The 19,321-nt window shown below is 34.0% G+C and overlaps 1 protein-coding gene across 1 annotated transcript; it reads left to right on the top strand.

The window, feature by feature from the left end:
- Window positions 1–1,478: 1,478 nt before the first annotated feature.
- Window positions 1,479–17,835, top strand: LOC149787252 (uncharacterized). Its single transcript, XM_089977760.1, has 8 exons — window positions 1,479–1,706; window positions 3,202–3,304; window positions 5,159–5,263; window positions 7,087–7,164; window positions 8,573–8,680; window positions 13,813–14,042; window positions 14,481–14,620; window positions 16,953–17,835. The coding sequence occupies exons 1-7, from the start codon at window positions 1,662–1,664 to the stop codon at window positions 14,583–14,585; spliced, it is 774 nt and encodes a 257-aa protein (XP_089833886.1). The 5' UTR covers window positions 1,479–1,661; the 3' UTR covers window positions 14,586–14,620; window positions 16,953–17,835.
- The last annotated feature ends 1,486 nt before the right edge of the window (window positions 17,836–19,321 follow it).

Raw genomic sequence — 19,321 nt, 5'->3', positions numbered from 1 at the left:
GAACGATCATTTCAGACATCATTTAATGGTGTTATTGGTTTGCTTCTGTGTGAATGAGGTGTTAGGCTTTCAAAACGCACAATATCCCGAAACTTTGTTATTCCTCAAGCATATTTTATCTATAATAGTATGACACTTTTACCAGTGAAAATGATTCATTGGGGGTGAGGGTGTGTGTTGCACATGAACAAGTTTAGTCTGTCCAACAGTTATAATATTTCCGAAAAAGAATTGGAAGGAACTGCATAGCCTTGCGTCAGCTAATTGTACTAAACAATATCCTTCACATAAGCTTTACAATTATTTTTACTAGCCCATAGCGTATAAAGTCACGTGCGATTTAATGGAAAGTCAAAGGGATGGAAGATGTCGACTCATATCAGGAACAAATATCCAAACCACCGAAAGGGATATTACATTGTGCATTCCCTGTATCACGACCTATGTCACATAAATATATGAAGAACGACAGTGTTAGACCAACGTGAACGATATCATTACTGATATTAAAGTAGATATATTTATTTGGCTATACTTAATAATGATGTCCTATTAAGTATAAGTGTAATATGACGCAGCATTTTAATTTTATTAAATTATTTGTTTTTGATGTGTTTCAAGATCATATATTACCTAGACGATCATAAATCTGATGTAATCTCTGTTTAAAAGCAAATAAAGACAGTCGCATATACATACAGCCAGCCAGCCAGCCAGACAGCACACACACACACACACACACACACACACGTACGTACATACATACATACATACATACATACATATTGTATATTTGTGTATGCTTGTGTGCCCCTGGGTGTACGTGCATTAGCGATAGCGGACTGAGGATATGAAACTTATACACAGATGACATTATCAATGACTCGAAGATACACTCGACATAAATGATTATATTCCGTGAAAAGATATGCAGATAAAATATCCTATTTAATTGAACAATGTTGGAACATACTAGTTTGTGTCAAGAATCTCTCTCTCTTTGTCTCTCTGTCTCTGTCTGTCTGTCTGTCTGTCTCTCTCTCTCTCTCTCTCTCAATATATATATATATATATATATATATATATATATATATATATAGAGAGAGAGAGAGAGAGAGAGAGAGAGAGAGAGAGAGAGCTTGATTTCGGCACCTTGTCGAAAATTCAACATGTGACTATAAGCGAGAACTTCTATTTAACCTCATTTTATGACAATACATGTTTCATATTTATTTTATTAGAATGAAATCTAATTTTATACGCATATTGATCTAGAAAATGCTATACGCTCGCTTCTTACTCATTATCTTGATATCCTGGCGTGCAGCTAGCTATTCAGGTCATAGACAAACCAGTCACGTGCATGTGATTCATCATCGCTTGTTACACAATATGAGGTACAGTTTGCATATCAGTGAATAGAACGGTTCACGTCCTCCCACGTTTACTAGACACTACATAGATTAAGATATAATATATGAGGTATATTATTAAACAAATCCCAATACAAGCACCGGACAAAGCACCGGATTCTCATTGGCTCGTTCGCAGGATGTTGTTGACTGGCAAAGCCGCTCATGTACTTTAAAGAAAGAAATTGTCAAATATTGAATTTTTTCGTTTAACCATATTCAGTTTAAGTGTTGCAGAAGTCAGAAACAATGGAAAACCGGGACGCTAGATTTTGGAGAGCTTTGGAGAAGAAGGTACAGTAGTATTTCTTCTTATCAATAATATTATATAATTGTTAGGATAAAACACTGTTTTAAACAGTTATAATTTTTAGTATAAGATGGTTAAAGAAAACAAGCTACAAGTTTATTTTTTGATCTGTACATAATGCCATATAAACGATTTAAATGACTAAACTGTTTTGTTTTCCTTCTTGCTTAACTTATTTCTTGTGTTTTTATGCTTGTCAAGGAGCATTAAAGGTATCTGACCAATGTACTGTTATTCCAGTTTTTTTTCCAGGTAGCTTGCCGAGGGACAGGGGCTCGAATCGTTGCTTAAAATTGATCTGTCATACATGTACTATATAATAACTACAAGGGAGGACACTTCTCTCCTTTCGCGCGCGACCCATTAATAAATAAACGCAGTTATTTCAAGCCACATTTCTCGTAGCGTAATACATTTGGTACCAATGTTTAGCTCAGGCATTCGACTATGTATCCCTATCAAAAGTTTGACTTCATATCGTATCTTTAATGAATGCCAAATCATTTTCCCGCCTTTGTAGTTATTATATAGTACATGTATGACAGGTCAATTTTAAACAACGATACGAGCCCCTGTGGCCCAAGGGACAAGTCACAAGTTCATAGGAAAATATTAATGGTCTCTTCACAGATCCCCACAGAACACTGCTGTGCCTTGTATAACACAGGTTTAGGCATAAGATGACATTGGTTGAATTTGTTTATATTAAATTGCCGTGTAACTGATGCATCATTTTCTTGGCAAATCCAAGTCTTAAAATCATTGACATAGCTAGGATATTTGTGCACCGATGCAAATCGTACTGATGGGCCCCTTCCTTATCTATAGCTTAAAATAATATTTCATGGTCCCCTGGATTTTTCATACTCATGTTTTATAGTATAGTAAAAGTCACACAGGTCATGTAGACATTCAACACTGATTATTTCAGAAATGGGTGTCATTTTATAGAATTTGATTACATACCTTTAAGTGGCAAGTGTTCACTTCATTTGGATTTTTGTACACCCACGTTTCTTTGGAAGGTTATAATTTAGACACCACTAGAAGTTCATGTAGCAAAATCAATGTTTTATTACATAGACATTTTTGGACGAAATGAAGCTGAAGGTGTGATCCAATATAGTCCTGATTGAATGTTGCATGCTAGTATGTCACAGTGAATGCTGCACATATTCAAATTCTTACTGCTCTATATTGTGATGATTCCACTCAAAGTCCTTTTTTCTTCATCCAATTTTTAGTACATGGCCACAATCGTAAACAAAACTCATAGAGATGAATCATTTTCATCAGGAATGTTTCTTGGTGACACTTAAGATGCAGATCATTCTAAAATCAGGATTGAAAAGACTGGTTAAAGAAAGGATAGTTTTAAATTTTTAAAGAACAATTTATATTTAATTTAAAATTATTTTTATTTTATATTTTTAAATAGCAGAAAGATGTATGCTAATAATGTGCCTTTTATTTTTGCAGGCTAAGATTTGGATGGAAAATTCAGATGATGAGCCAAGCTTTGTGATGTTGTCTTTGCCAAAGCCAAACAAGACAAGGCCAGTACCACAAATTAAATTTTTTGGTAAGTGGTTATGTTAGGATTGTATTTAATCTCATATATTTAGTGGTCTTATATATGTCGGTCAGTTAAATCATCTTTTAGTTTATAAGAGTGTCATACCTGGCATATTTGTTATTCTTTATTATGAGCTTCCATCTTATTGAAGAGTCATAAAGTTTAGCATCTAAATGCTATAAAATTTCTAAGTAAATTTGAGTATCCCCATCCTACAAAAAAGGCATGCACACAAGTATGTATGTATTAAATTTAATATGTGGTTTAGAGTGAAAATACAAATAAGTTATATTTATTGTAAGTTTTAATGTTTATATTGTAGTTTCTACAGCTTACATATTTTGTACACTATGTTAATAGTAACAGCACTTCTTATTTTCATAGAGGGTAAGCCATTCCATCAAGACTATTCATCCTTAGAGTGATGATAATACACAGAAAGTGTACATGATATTCATTTTTTGTGTTGAGACATTGTACGAAAACAATCTAAGCATTATATTGTGTGAAAAGGAAAAAATTACACATGTTCGAGGAATACTTACTTTTTATATTATTTATGCTTACAGAGGAACAATTTTGTTGGAAATAACACAAATTATATTAAACTGATTTTCTTTTTTACTTATCAAAGGTATATCTTGGGCGAAAAATACCATCATATATATCAAACAAATATCCTATAGCCTAGTGAATAGATGGACTTACAGGAACACATGGCTTACATCCCTATTTAAAGGGGTTGGAGAGGAAGCAATACGAGTTGCATGATTTCTCAGCCGCAACAATGGCTAATACGTATCAATCTCCTGAGCACAAAACTCCAAATCAAGATTAAAACTTTCAGATTGTATAAATTATTTATAGACGGATGCTTACATTAAAAATATCAATTACTGCTATGAACTTTTATGTCGGGCTATTGTGGAAATAATCATGAAAAATTAGAAAAGATATGCACATAGCTATGATTTAATTTGTATCTACAATGTAGTATTATGAATGTGTGTATATATATATATATATATATATATATATATATATATATATATATATATGTATACACACCATCATAATGTATATTAGTTTTCTTTGATGTACTCATGTAAATTCGAACCCCATATTTCTTCACAAGTTTGCCATGTTATTGTTGTTCTTGGGTAATTAGTATTTTCAAGATCTGTTTTTTCATTGTCCAAAAGGAAGGATAATTGCTTTGGTATATTTATCAATGATGTTTGTTTCTTTATTTCTCCCACAGATTTAAAATTTTCAGCCCCTCAAGAGTATGTAAACTTTCCATTACTTGAAATAAAACTATGGTAAACATTTATGTAAGCAAACAAACTACACATACAATTCTACTAAAATACATTTTAAATCTAGTTCAAAGATTCATATTATTAAGCGTGAAGTCCCAATTGTCTGAACGTGATTAAGTTTGGTAGCAATAAATTATCATGTTTCATTCAACTTAAAATTGTAAAGTGACAGCAAATGAAACATTTTACAATTTATTTCCTGTTGAAAGAAGATTTCAAAAGCATCAGAGGTTTTAAATCAATCAACGTTTTATGATTCAAGTAAAGAATCGTATTTTTCAGAGCGTTTATGTTACGTACTTGTAATGTTTCATTTTGATGGATGGCCTTTTCCTTTGTTTAAATCCATTGTTACAATGCTCTCCAGAAGTGACTGATGTTCGCTCATGCAAGAATGATAACTCTGCAGTTGCTCTTTCAGTGAGGTAAATAATGTTATCAAACTGGGCTATAAATTGCATTCATTTTTTTTTTTATATTACCACCAGGTTTGAAGGTATTGGTTTATTAAAAACAATATCATATACACTATCTTCAGGTTCATCCAACATGAAGAAATTCGTAGAGGATGTAGTAGTGCGAACTAAGTTTGTTGAGGTTTGTGAAAAGCCCATTGAAGTTGAAGAACCTAAAAAGCTTAAAGGTATTATTGAGTAATGTGTCTTAAATAAATACCTTTCTAACTCTCGATTCTGTACTAGGCATACAAAATGTTATACTCATTAATGAAAAAGAAATACAATGACCCCCTTCCCCATATATGACTCCCACCATCACCAATGGCCACCTCCTTTACAAGGCCAGTTTTCTCAGCAGTTAAGATTTTTTGTACAAAAATTCCCTCTGCTGAAGCATGTGGTCATCATTTTAGGCTCAATTTCTCACTCACATGCAGCCAATTTTTATTTCAATGTGTCCAGAACCAATCTTAATTTGTTAATTAAGGTAATTAATCCTATTAGTTACTGATGTCTGTTTCCCAATTTCAGGTTATCAATAATTAAAGAATTGTTTTCCAAACTACATTATAACATGTACCAAAAATGGTTATTATTATATAATTATATCAAATTCTATTTTAAAAAAAGATCCATTTACAGGAGTTGGTTCAGCAGTGTTGTGATAAAATAATTGTCTTTGCACAGCTATGAAAATTTTGCTTTGATGATTGTAGCTCGACATGATTAAATTATGTTACTGTACAGTTAGCAGTATAGGAATAAATCATCACAAAACTTGTACATTTCGTCATGTAAACAGAAAAGCAATAATTTAATAGAAAACGTTAAAGTTATTTGACTCTTCAACAATCGGGAGAGTTTGATAGTTTTTGTAGAAGAATTATGAACAATGTAAATGTTGGAAAGACTCCAATAAACATTAGTGTACCAGGTAAGATTATTAAGCAGTATCGAGTAATAGGGGGTAAATGGAAAGAGAATGATTCTAAATGCCAGCTGATGTTTGTACCAAGATTTACATGGAGTTTTTGAATGGTTTTTTCAATGTACATGCAAATATATCTCCACCTGCTTATCATGCTTAAAACTTAAGTTATTAATGTATGTTTGGTTGAAATAAGTCTGTTCTTACGACAGGAAGAACCTTTTAATACTTAATATTCCTTTGAAACAAAGATATTAAATGCATTGAAGTTAGTTATAGCTATCTCACGTCTGTCTGCGTGGGTTCTGAGTCTCAGGCTCTGCCAGTGTGGGTATGTGAGAAAGCTTGCCAGTAGCTTCTCGTGGGTCGGTGGTTCTTTCCGGGTTTACCCGGGTTCTTCTTCCACCATTTATACTGGCCACCATGTATAGCCTACCAAGTGCTGAAAAATGGTTTTAAACCCTACGACAACAACATATAGCTTTCTTACTACATATTACATATAGTCCCTTTCTCTCTTTTCTGGTGCCAATTGGGTGCCTCTATATATATATATATATATATATATATATATATATATATATATATATAAGAGAAGGACTACTGTACAATCAAAACTGTCTTCAGATATCATTTAATTTCTCAAATACAAGTGTATGACAACCTATGTCTAACCTGGCATGTATGCCATATTTCTTAACTTGAAAATGTATCACATTATTCGTAGCATTAATGGTTCTTTTACCTGCATTTTGGTGGAACATTAATCTATTTGTTAAATTTATGTTCCATAGTCCCTATACTTGTTTTTATTGTATTAAAAATGATTTAAGTTTTAAAGTACAGAATTGAAATCTTTGACATTTCTTACACTGCCAATTGCACTTAAAAATAAGAGAAAATAACTTATCACTATTTACTGAGTGTAAGGTGAAATGATCTTAAATAATTATGACACTTTCATTGAGTCAAGTCTGCATATGATTGAAATTTGGAGCAGTTGAAGGATTTTTGTACCAAAAAGACAAGCATTATGTATTTTTTGGAACTGACCTTTTTTCGTTTTCATTTTCATTATAGTGTTTCATCCTCGTGAGCCGGACACATACACAATGGATGATCTCCGTATCCTTGCAAGCTGTCTGGTGAGAGAAGAAGGTAGGTTGTAGAATGAAATTTTTAAGTAATCCATGAAAATTTTGCTTGATACAAATGTTTTGAATTTTTTCATCGATTTGATTCAGGTACATTGGTTAATTGTCCATATTATTACTGGCATTGTATTTTGTTAGATATCTTTTAATGGTAGACATGTTTTAATGGTACATTATATCACTTTCAATCACGTGCTAATTGGCATGTAGTAGGAATTAATACAACTGGAAAATAATAATTAATAATTACTGATAATGAGCAGCATTGGTGTAATCAGATATTGCTACTTCATTGAAATTTTGTTTGATAAAGCTTCAGCCTGTATATGATGGTTTTTTAAAAAATTGTTGTGCACACAGACACATATATACACACCCACACAAACACATAGTTGAAGGCAGGGTGACACCACTGCTTGGTTAATAGTGACATGGCCATTGACCACAGAAGACACCCGACTGCTGATTATAACATTTCTGTAGGCAATTTGCAGGGTGGATTCCATACTACAAATTTACCTCCACCCACCCACCCATCCCTGATATCAACTGAGCAATACCAATAGTTGTACTTGTTGTTATTGTTCATGTTTTGGTGGTTTTAGCCATTTTTCATGTTATGAGATGTTATATTTGATATAACAAACCAAATTAACCATATTGAAACAGGACACCATGACAGCCATAACATTTCATTGAACACAAAAAGTTACAGAATGTGGAGTTAAAAAGAGCTTCTCCACAATCACAGTCAATCAGTAAATAGAATGCTTCTCCATAATTTCAGGGCCTTTATTGGACCAATCAGAATCACATAAAGTGATATGTTCATATGTTATAATATAAAAAGTATGAAACTGCACATATTATAGGAAATCTATACTGACTATGTGGCAACAAAACACAATAGAAGTTTTAAAATTATTTTTATCAGGTTAAAGTATGCATGCCATTAAAAAGAGATTACTCCTGTACATTTATGAATCTTTTGAACTCTTAAGCAAATATATAACAGTATAGCAAACAAACATTAAAATTTGCTCTTATTAACCGATTATAATTGATTATTAGTTGGTTATGTCGAATCGATTATTGTTTGAAAATCTGACCCATTATTGTCACTAAGACACACACATGTCATAGCAAGAATGAAAACAGTTATATACATAATTACGAAATAAAGCAAATGAATTTTTAGTTCCAGAATTTCTGTTGCTACAGTTTGCGCATTATCATTTTGTTTCATGAGCCTTCTCTCAAACCGTTACAACTGATTCTTTCATTGTAGTAAATAATATTATAGACTTTCACTCAGCAACAGTATTTTGTTCCATATATTTAAAATCTTTTATTATTATTTATCAGAGAAACCATGTAATTTTCTCACAGCTATTATTTTCTTTCAATACTAGTTTCTTTCAAGCATGGAGTCAGTCGAGATTTTTGGGGGATTTCCATTTATAGGCCAGAATGGTGGCCCGATAATGTGAAATTCCAGTCCCCACATGAGAGACGAAAAGGTATTTGTATTTAATATGCAGTAATTGTTTGGTACTTTTTGCAATGCATGAATGTAAGTGCAGAAAGGCTACCACCTGTTTTTCTCAGTTTTGTTATAGTCTAGAGTATCTGAATGCCTATTAGCTGTTACTACTTACCACTCAAACGGCTATATCTCTGATTTCAATTAAACTTTTTAAGATGATAGTAATATTGTTGAAGTTCAATAATCAGTGAAATATATGATCTTTATTAGATGATTTTACATCACATTGTTTTAATAGGTTAACATAGATGAGTCCACAATTTCGATCTGATTTTGACCCAAAAATGTGTCTATATTTATTTATATGGCTGTGATGATATTTGGATTTGTTCTGTTGACCCACAGTCAGGTTCAAATCTCTGTAGAGTACCAATTCAAAAATCTCTAATGTGTATGATAATATTATGTATTTATTTTATAAAACATCTGCTTGTATTATCCTGCATTGCTCTGTAAAATCAAATGATAACAATTTCAATTCTCTTTGGTACATAGACCTGATGATAACATTCTGCAGTCCTCCTTGGTATCCCATGACCTTGCATCAGATCACCTCAGGATTATATGCTATCTTGACGTATCAGTCTCTAACCCTCCACCTTTATCTGCTACTAAGAGAAACCTCCGTATAATAAATAGAACCAAACTAATGCACGACATCCAAGCTAACCTAACAACTTGCTTACCTCCTACCACAGAGCAACTCGATAACTTTCTGCATTCATTACTTGACAAACATGCCCCAGCTACCAAGTGCAGAGTATCAATTCAAAAGTGTTCTCCATGGTATAACAGTGTTAGGGACCAGCTTTGCACTGCTAAAAGAGACTGCCATAAAGCTGAGAGGCTCTGGCTTTCCACCAGACTCACTATTCATAGGTAAATCTATGAAGTCGCTAAGAAGAATGTCACAAATATAGTCCATGCAGCAAAATCAGCCCACCAAACTACTAAGATCATGGAAAATTCCAGCTGCAAAGAACTCTTCAAGATTACTAACAAGTTAATGTCAAGGAACAAATAAACACCACTTACAACTACCTTCTCTCCAGTCCACCTTCCGGACATGTTTGCAAATTTCTTCCGTGACAAAGTACAAACCATTAGAGATAAGCTTGACACCACAATTTCAATTGACTCGTCGTCACCATACAGTTGGGATACAGAATTTGAGTAGCAACCATTAGCAGCATTTGAACCTGTCTCTATGGATTTCGTACGTACAGCCGTGACGAAGAGTGCACCAAAGTCATGTGAACTTGATCCAATTCCAACATCGCTGCTGCTTAAGTGCTTAGATCCAGTATTGCCTTCACTAACTGATGTTATTAATACCTCTCTCTCATCTGGGGAATTCCCATCATTTTTCAAAACTGCCATTGTAAAACCTCTGCTGAAGAAACCAACCCTAGACCATAACGATTTAAAGAACTTCCACCCAGTTTCTAATCTCCCATTCATTTAAAGAATCTTAGAAAAGGTTGTTCTATCCCAGCTTGTATCTCATCTAAATTCAAAGAGTCTTTTCAGCAATGTACAATCTGCATATCGCAGTACTGAAGCTACTCTTCTGAAAGTAGTTAATGACGTTCTCTATGCGTTGGATAGCGGAACGATTAGTCCTCACCTTCCTTGATTTGTCTGCAGCATTTGACACAATAGACCATGATATATTACTTCACCATCTCCAGCATGTATTTGGCATTCATGATACAACCTTACTGTGGTTAAAGTCCTACTTGGTCAACAGGACACAAATTGTATCTGCAAATGGAATACACTCCAGCCCAGTTGATCTATGTTGTGGTGTTCCACAGGGGTCTGTTCTTGGACCTGTTCTCTTCATTCTGTACACTCAGTCGCTCTCAAGTGTCATAGATCATCATCGAGTGTCTCACCAATTGTACGCTGATGACACCCAAATATACCAATCTACCCACCCAACTGAAGTTGATGCTATCATCCAAGGTATAGAGAGGTGCATTTCTGATGTGAAAGCATGGATGACTTGTAACAAGCTGCAGATGAATGATGATAAAACTGAGGCCATTCTGATCACAACACAAAGACTTTCTCATTCACATTCTTTACCTAAAACAATAAATATCAGCAACACCAACATTAAATTCACGCAGTCAGTACGAAACCTAGTTGTTACTATGGACAGTACTCTCACATTGCACCAACATGTCATGAACATATGCAAGGCTGCATTTCTTGAGCTGAGACGCATCAGCTCAATTTGCAAATATCTTTCAGTTGATGCCACTAAAACACTTGTGTGTTCATTAGTACTTTCAAGACTGGACTATTGTAACTCAATTCTGTCTGGTTCATTTCAATATCTACTCCAGAAACTTCAAAAAGTTCAAAGCACAGCTGCTCGGATCATACTTAGAGTACCACGATCAGAGCACACCTCCCCGCGGTTCTCTACCCTACACTGGCTATCCATTCGATCCAGAATCAAACACAAAATTTGTTCTCTGTGCTACATTTCACTGTCGGACTCTGGTCCAACATACCAATCTGACCTCACTCATGTGTACACACCAGCAAGATACTTACGCTCCTCTTCTGACAATCGTATACTCATTATTCCCACTATGAAAACAAAGTCATATGGACAGCGTTCTTTTGCATACCAGGGCCCAGCAATGTGGAATGAATTGCCCACTGAACTTAGAAAAAAGGGCACAGTGATCCCATTCAAGAGGGCTCTCAAAACTCACTTATTTCGACTGCAAGAACAAACTTAAAGACCTAATAATGTTTCCTACCTGAAATATTCTCAGCTAGTTTTTTTACTTTTTAATGTTTTTCTAATTTCATGTTGTTTGTTTTTGTAATAATATTATTATTTTTTTTATCTTACAGATGTTGTAAAGCGCTTAAAGATTAGGCGCCATACATAGTCCTCATTATTATTATTAATATGTGTACTCTCTCTCTCTCTCTCTGCATCTCTCTCTCTCTCTATATATATATACATATAAATATATATATATATATATATATTATATATATATATATATATATATATATATATATATATATATATATATATATATCAGAGAGAGAGAGAGAGAGAGTCAAACCTTACTACAGCAGACACACATTGACCATTGAATACAGGTTTTGCTACATAAAAAAAACTTTAGGTGCATGACAAATGCATGCACTATAAACTGAATAGCATTTGCATTATTATTAGTAGTAGTAACAGTATCATTATTATTATTTTGTATGCATTATTATTAACATTAATATTATGCTATCAAAAGACCAGTATTTGGTGTAGCTATTTAGCAAAACTAACAAAGTAATAACAGATAAAGTTATACACAAGATTACTGTATGCTCACTCCAATCCCTAATGTATTTTACATCATCACTGATTCTCCTATCATTGTCACATCTGTCAAAGTTTTGATTAATTATTAGCAGTTCCTTTAACTTGCATCCAAAGCATAACCTGTGATTGGGAAACATGAGACTGTTTGTTAAGCCAGCTACTGTAATTAGGCATGAAAATATGTGTTAACACTTCAAAAGTTGATGGCTGAAGCAGTTGCTCAAACTCACTAAGATCAAAGACAGTCGGCTTTAATGAGAGACCTTTGATGATTCGACTTGTAACACTTTAAATGGCATACATGTCTATAGTTTATTCATCCCAATGTTTATGTGTAATTTTGTCTTTCATTTCAGCCTTTCTTGCCAGTCAGTTATATTGTTTTGCATGCTTTGCTGAGTTCTGTTCAGATAAGTATCTTAATTCACATTATAATTGTGTGTATAAGCCAAATAATTTAGAACAAAAGAAATCTGTGTGAGAAGAAAGGTTGCCTTATTTGTGGGACATGGTCCAAACTTGAAGATTTATGTTTTCTTCTTTACCACTGGCATATATTGTTGTAGTTAACCCAGAATTATATCACATACCTTACCTGAACTCTAGTACATCCTGTACTGCATCTCCATGTTGGTATGACTATCCTCTTGGATTAGCAATAACAAGATTTTCAGTACAGCTGGACTTATGGATCAGCTTATGCATGGGTTGTGCACTTTTCCTATTGTGTTTGGTGTGGTAGGCCTATATATGCAAACATGCCTATTTGCGAATAGATACTGTATGTTTTTTACCATTGTTTTTGCATTTTGTTGTTAAGTACACTTCAAATGATTTAGTGCATCTTTGTTCTTGTACCCTACTTATATAATACAACAATATGAAAATATATGACAGTCAATGTCACTATAGAGCAAATGTTCATTTCTTTTGATCAGTGAAGAAAAATGTTTGACATTGGACAAAAGGTGAGTGTGTCATCCATCCTATGAATCTTATCTTTCTCAATGTTATTATAAGATCAATCTAAAACCTGTAACACAGATTATGTCTTTTGAAATCAAACAATATTTTAATTTTATTATGTATTATTGTGCAATAAAGGCATGATTCTTTGTGGGTTTTAATCCTCTCCTTTCAGTGTTCTTAACTTCATTGACTTACTGCTCTGGTTGCCTAGGGGCTAGAGTGACCACCACAGATGTGTGAGGTTGTGGGTTTGAACCCCAGCTGAGTCATACCAAAGACTTTTATAAATGTTACTGTCAGTTGCCTTGCTGTGCGCTCAGCATTAAGAGGTTAGTGTTAGGAATGGTCAGCTTTAAACTGCCACAATACAGACATTGTAACAATATGACTGAAAAACTGTTTAAGCTACTTTAAAAATCCAAATTACACACAAGCACACATCCACATTTCATTGGCTTACAGATGTTCACATCATTGATGTTGATGTTCATAATTCAGTGTTCATAATTCATTGAAACTAGTAACCCACTTTTCTGCTAAATCATCAGATATACTTTTAATAGGTGTGTATAAGTTAGCTTTATCTTACAATATGTCTTGGTAGCTAATTTGTGATTCAATTTTTGTGGGATATATAGTTTTGTTTCTAATTAAAATGACATTTATGTTTTTCAAATTAAAATAAAAAACTAGTACCTGAAATCATTATGTATGGACAGGTAAGACTTGACAGATGCATATATACATTTGCTAACATGTTGTTTTGATCTTTTTATATTTAGGATGCAGTTTAAATCATGCAGATCTGGGAAAGATTATCAATGCCTATAGAGGGTATAGGCAATTAATCACCACCAATGACCAGCAGCAGCAAAATTGTGAGGAATCCAGAGACTATGGCCAAATCCAGCCACCGCAGAATGATGCCTTAAGAAAGTTGGCACCCAAAAAAAGACTGCTTAGTAGTGTCCAATCACGACCGAGGACAATGGACATACAGGAATTTTTACAAGTTTGTAATGTACAATTACAATTCAAAATAAGATCATTACTATAGTGCATTATAAGACAGTTATAATGAGCAATTTAATATTTGCCTCCCCCGAGTACCCTGTTGCGATCTTCCTCAAAGTTGAAAATCATCAAGGATATAACATTTCACAATACTTAGTTATTTCATTCATGAATTTAGCATTTCTAACTGTTTAATCTCATTTCATGCCAATACAAAATATTAAAATATTGTAACTGTCAGATACTTAAAATACAGTTGCTGACTTATTGTTAAATGCAATGTCCCCAATATATATATATATATATATATATATATATATATATATATATATATATATATATATATATATATATATATATATATATATATTCGGTTTAATAGGCTTGGGTTATATTTATTAGTTTTTTTAATTAAAGATTTCATTTTTATTCTCAGCATAAGAACTATGCAGAAGTGGGAAGGATGTTGTCATCAGCCACATGGGAAGTGTTTTTAAATTTGGCCCAGGTGATTGCCACAATGCTGCCAAACGTTATGTAAAGACTGAGGAGTAGCATGGAACATGATAACTGTGTGTAAGTTATTTGCTTACAGTATTATTTTATAGAAAGTAATATTTCTTGCTAAAGGTTACCATTACTTGTTCCAGCTGTTCCAGTGAAACTTACACGAGGTGCATGGAAGTCACTTTCAGTACGTAGGAGTTAGCAGGATGCGATTTAGTTTTTGTATCATTTTCATCTGAACTTTTGAATAATGAAAGTACCCTGGCATCATTTTTAAACATTTTTCTTATGGTACCATCTATGTTTAAAGATAACAGCCCTTAATTGAGAGACAAGCACAATATCATAACTAGGATAGTGTTATAATAATAATGATAGTTCTGGATTTTTTTAAATGAAATATATTGTTTTGGTAGCAGGTAATGCTTCTTTCAAAAAACCCAGTTGCCATGGGTATCATCCATAAAGAACATGCGCAAAGATGGGGGATGGGGAGGTTGATCAAATGCGGACAAGGGGGGGAGGGTGTGTAAAGGACCTTGTGGACTTCTGCAAGCTAGTATTTTTGTTAAGATATTCTGTGTTGAACAGCTACTTTATGCCTGCTGCATGTATTCCAGTACGTTTTGTCAATTTCAATTTGTACGATTCGTGCCACATAATATATATGAATGGGTTTGTATTAATACATAGGTCTGACTCCCAGTGCCTGAGGTTGATTACATGGCCCACATAGCGGCCCTGCAGACCTGAGCGAGTATAGAAATATCCAAGTAAGATGCACCACTGCCTGTATAATGCTCTCAATTCAGACAATACAGTGCCTGGCCTGTGATGAAGAGCCAGGCTGACCATGCGATTGCAGAGCTAGTGACAGCCTCCCTCGAAGCAGGCGACTGGCTCCAGTAGCCACCACTACACTGCTGCTACACACAGTACATCTGAAAGCATTGACTCCAGCTGCATTCCGCACACTTGTGTGTTAATCAGTAACATGTGCAATTTACTGTTTAATAGAGTTTTTAATATCTTTATTTTTCCAGCTAATAAAAGAAGCGCATTTGTAATCAGTGTGTCATGTACTTTCCATCTCTGGCTGCGAAGCGCAGTCATGCCCATATTCACAGGCATGCAGAAGTGAGTACACAAGCTGAAGTGGCAGACATATGTGCTGTGGAACCTGAATCTGTTAGCGCTATTCTGTCAACTGCATCATCCAGTTCCACAACTGAAAGCAGTGATTATAGTCTGTCAGTTGTTTGCAACTTATTTGACTTTCTACAGTCTGCGTTTGTTGAAGTGGAGTAAGACATTGACAGTCTATCGAACTTAGCTTTCTGTGAGATGACAACTTTAATTCTATGTCCTGAGTAAAGACTTTTTTAAAGAAAGAACTTTCTGTTTGATTTTTCTTTGTTTTGAGCTACATGTTGTGATGAGATCAGTAAGCATTTTATTTTGAGAGCACCAGCTATTACACTGCCAGACCATAGAGCAGTGTATAATGCTAGAAGGGGACTTCCACAGTGGGGGGGGGGGGTAAGCCACATGCGGACAAGGGGGAAAGAATGGGAGGAAAACAGGTGTTATCTGCAGACGTCCTTTATGGACAACCCCATGCCACACATGTAACCATATTCATAAGGCTATGGTTTGTAAATAAGACTTCAAAAAAGTCTTTGCGTTTCAAAGATTGATAGCTTATTTACTTTATTGTTTTTAGGTTTGATTATATATAATGTTACTCTGTCATACAGTGTCTGTTCATTGTTTTTTGTTTACTGTATCATCTTCAAAGTCAAATTCAAAATGAAATATAATCTAAGCACGACATGTTTGAAGTCAAAGCTGTCATTTCACAGCTCTTCATGGGACAAGTATTTTATCACATTTTTAGGATGCTGTAAAACGAAATATTCTGTAAAAATTGTTTAACATGTTTATTGCAATTTAACATGTTTGGCAGTAAAGATAAGAAGCTATTTTCTTTAATGTTCAATATGGTTGCTGAATTATAAAACAAAGCTCTTTTTAGTGCACAAAAATCTTTTACTGGCTATAGGTTTCTTCTCTTACAAGTGTAGTACGGTCCAGAGAGGATTATTGGAACTAATAGCTGTTAAAGATATTATATCTGTGCTTATTATTAAGACCTCTGAGGTATTTAATAAAAGTATAATTTATCCAGATGTATAAATGTTTAGATATCAAGCAGATGAAATTTCTCTCAACACGGTTGCAACAACCATAGTATGGAGGTTATTTAGGTAACCCAGTGTCTGATAATTTCTCTTAGTATGAAAAGCCACATTCATTTTGTGGCGCTTGACTTGTCAAAAGTTGAAAACACTTTGCCTGCTTCCAATAATTGTCCTTTCTATAATGATTTCATTCATTTCAGAAATATCCATATTCCTGGATTCGTTCCAGGCTACAGTCTCACGCAGGGAGATTGCCTGTTTTCATCAATATCCTATCTGTGGACCGGCGATATGAGCCAGATGGTTCATGAACTAAGAATAGGGGCTGCAGCACATGCAGCATTGCATCTTGATCATCATTTAAGAAAGGTTTGAGCAGTTATACTGCTGATCTTGTTTGGTATTTGTTTGTTTTTTATATTACTTTTATTTGTTTTATAATTTATTACAAATTGTATTTATTGTTTTGTTAATGTTGCTCAGAACATACAAATATTCATAAAGAGTATACCTAAGGAGAATGCTATTTGTTTGGAGTTTATAAGGTATTTGAAGTATACATTTTATTCAGCAATTTTATCTGTTTGCTTAAATAATAACAGCATGAAGCATCTGATCATAGGTCATATATATCCTCACTGTACACTGCATCATGAGAATTGTACATCATCATATAACATCCAGAATACTTTGTGAACGCAATTGCTCAAAACATGCCTAACACAGACAAATGCAATTTGTGATGAATATGTAAATGCCTTGGCTACATTCTGAGGCAAATTCTGCAATTTATACAATTTTTGTTATGGTTTTCAATATTTCGTTTACTAATACTTTTTGGAAGTGTTCCTTGTAAATACACTTAGCAAGTATTGTAAATGGCTAAATTAAATTCTGTAGACATGTTGATATACATATGTATAGGATATGATACAATTTTCAGGCAATCATTTGTTCTTCTTTGTGATATTTTTCATCAGTTCTTAACCTTTATATGAGGGGTCCCTAGTGTCCAAGTGGTCTAAAGTGCTCACTGTTACGGATCACTGCCATCCCATCCTCTGTCTGCATTGGTTCGATTCTTGGGTTCGGCCAATGTGGGTATGTGAGAAAGCTTGCCAGTAGCTTCTCATGGGTCGGTGGTTATTTCTGGGTTTTTCCCGGGTTCTTCCTGCACCATTAATACTGGCCATGTATAGCCTATCTTGTGCTGAAAATTGGCATTAAACCCTACAACAACAACAACAACCTTTACATGAACATCATTGAAATTATTTCAGCAGTAATATACTGGAAGCTGTATAATGACACATAGCAGTTGGTCTGAAGATCACTGTCTGAGTGCCACCTAGGTGAGCAGACAACTTTTAGCTGTCATAACTAAAACTTATTGCCTGGGGGTGGGTGGGTGAGTTAGTGTTTATGATCCTAAGGTATTAGGATCAGACAAGTATTGTGAAAGAAACATTTTTTACTCCAAAATTTGGAATCCCTGATAATATTGGCATAGGAAAATCAGACCTCAGACTGTTGAACGTGATGTTTATGTTAAGTGTGTGTGCATCATTTATCAGTAACACAAAAAGAACTTGAAAATTTACATTTGTGTAACAAAACGGTATACTTTTTGTTGCTACAATGATTTGGCAACTCGGGGAAAGAAAATTGTTTTCATTGAGGCCATCAGCCACAAATGAAGTCACTAATTGTTTAATGTTAACCTTGTTTAACTTTAAGCACTCGTGATATTTTATTTTTAATTTACAGACTTTATGATAAATTTCATCCATTTTATGTGCTGCTTTTTCACTTCCTATATCTGTGGCACATTGCATTCATTATTTTAGTGAAGGAAACGTGTTCTTGATGCAATTTGTTATCACATTGATCAGTTAATATAATTATACATTTACGTACAGTTTTGTCAATAGATACATATGTACTAATGTATTTTATCTTTCTTTCCTTGTTTCTTAGCTCATCTCTGAAGGTTTCTCTTCAGCTGATGATGTGAGGATGCTGATGGAGAGCTTCTGCCCAGAAGAAGTGCGGCAGAAATGTATGGATACAGAGAATCCAGAACAATTATTGACATTCTTATTACAAGAAGAGGCAAGATTAACAGCAAAACCTAATTGTTATGCAGGTGTGTGATGGCTGGAGAGCAGCTGAGTTGTGTTAAGTACTAGTGTTTGATGTAGATAGCAACAAATGTCTTGACTCCTACATTTTTCCAGAGAGTGGTACAAAAATTGTCAACATTACAATGATTTTTTATTTTTATTTCTTTCTTATTGTCGCTGTAGCTTGTTAAATGTGAATGTTAACTTTGACCATTATGGCTATTACAAAAGTGGCTGATAATTTCACTTTTCTGTCTTTCCATTTTGTCATTTTATGGCTCTATTGTTCATTGTGTGCCTTTTCGTGTTTTTGTTTTACATATTTTGATTATGATTAATAGTGTCACTTTTTAAATTTTATTGCTTTTAGTTTCTTTCATTATTAATTCGTTTTTGAATAGAATCCATTCAGTATATTTACTTCAAAATAAATCATAAATCTACAC

This window comes from Sinohyriopsis cumingii, chromosome 12 (genome assembly GCF_028554795.1).
Source record: "Sinohyriopsis cumingii isolate HCF-2022 chromosome 12, ASM2855479v2, whole genome shotgun sequence".
Lineage (NCBI taxonomy): Eukaryota > Metazoa > Mollusca > Bivalvia > Unionida > Unionidae > Sinohyriopsis > Sinohyriopsis cumingii.
The sequence above is the reverse complement of the archived record's forward strand: the minus strand, read 5'-3'. Positions and strand labels throughout refer to the sequence as shown.

Coding starts and splice junctions, on each gene's coding strand:
- LOC149787252 (XM_089977760.1), top strand. CDS start 1,662: ATGGAAAACCGGGACGCTAGATTTTGGAGAGCTTTGGAGAAGAAG. Junction 3,305..5,158: donor ACCACAAATTAAATTTTTTG/GTAAGTGGTTAT, acceptor CACTATCTTCAG/GTTCATCCAACATGAAGAAA. Junction 8,681..13,812: donor CCCACATGAGAGACGAAAAG/GTATTTGTATTT, acceptor TTTTATATTTAG/GATGCAGTTTAAATCATGCA.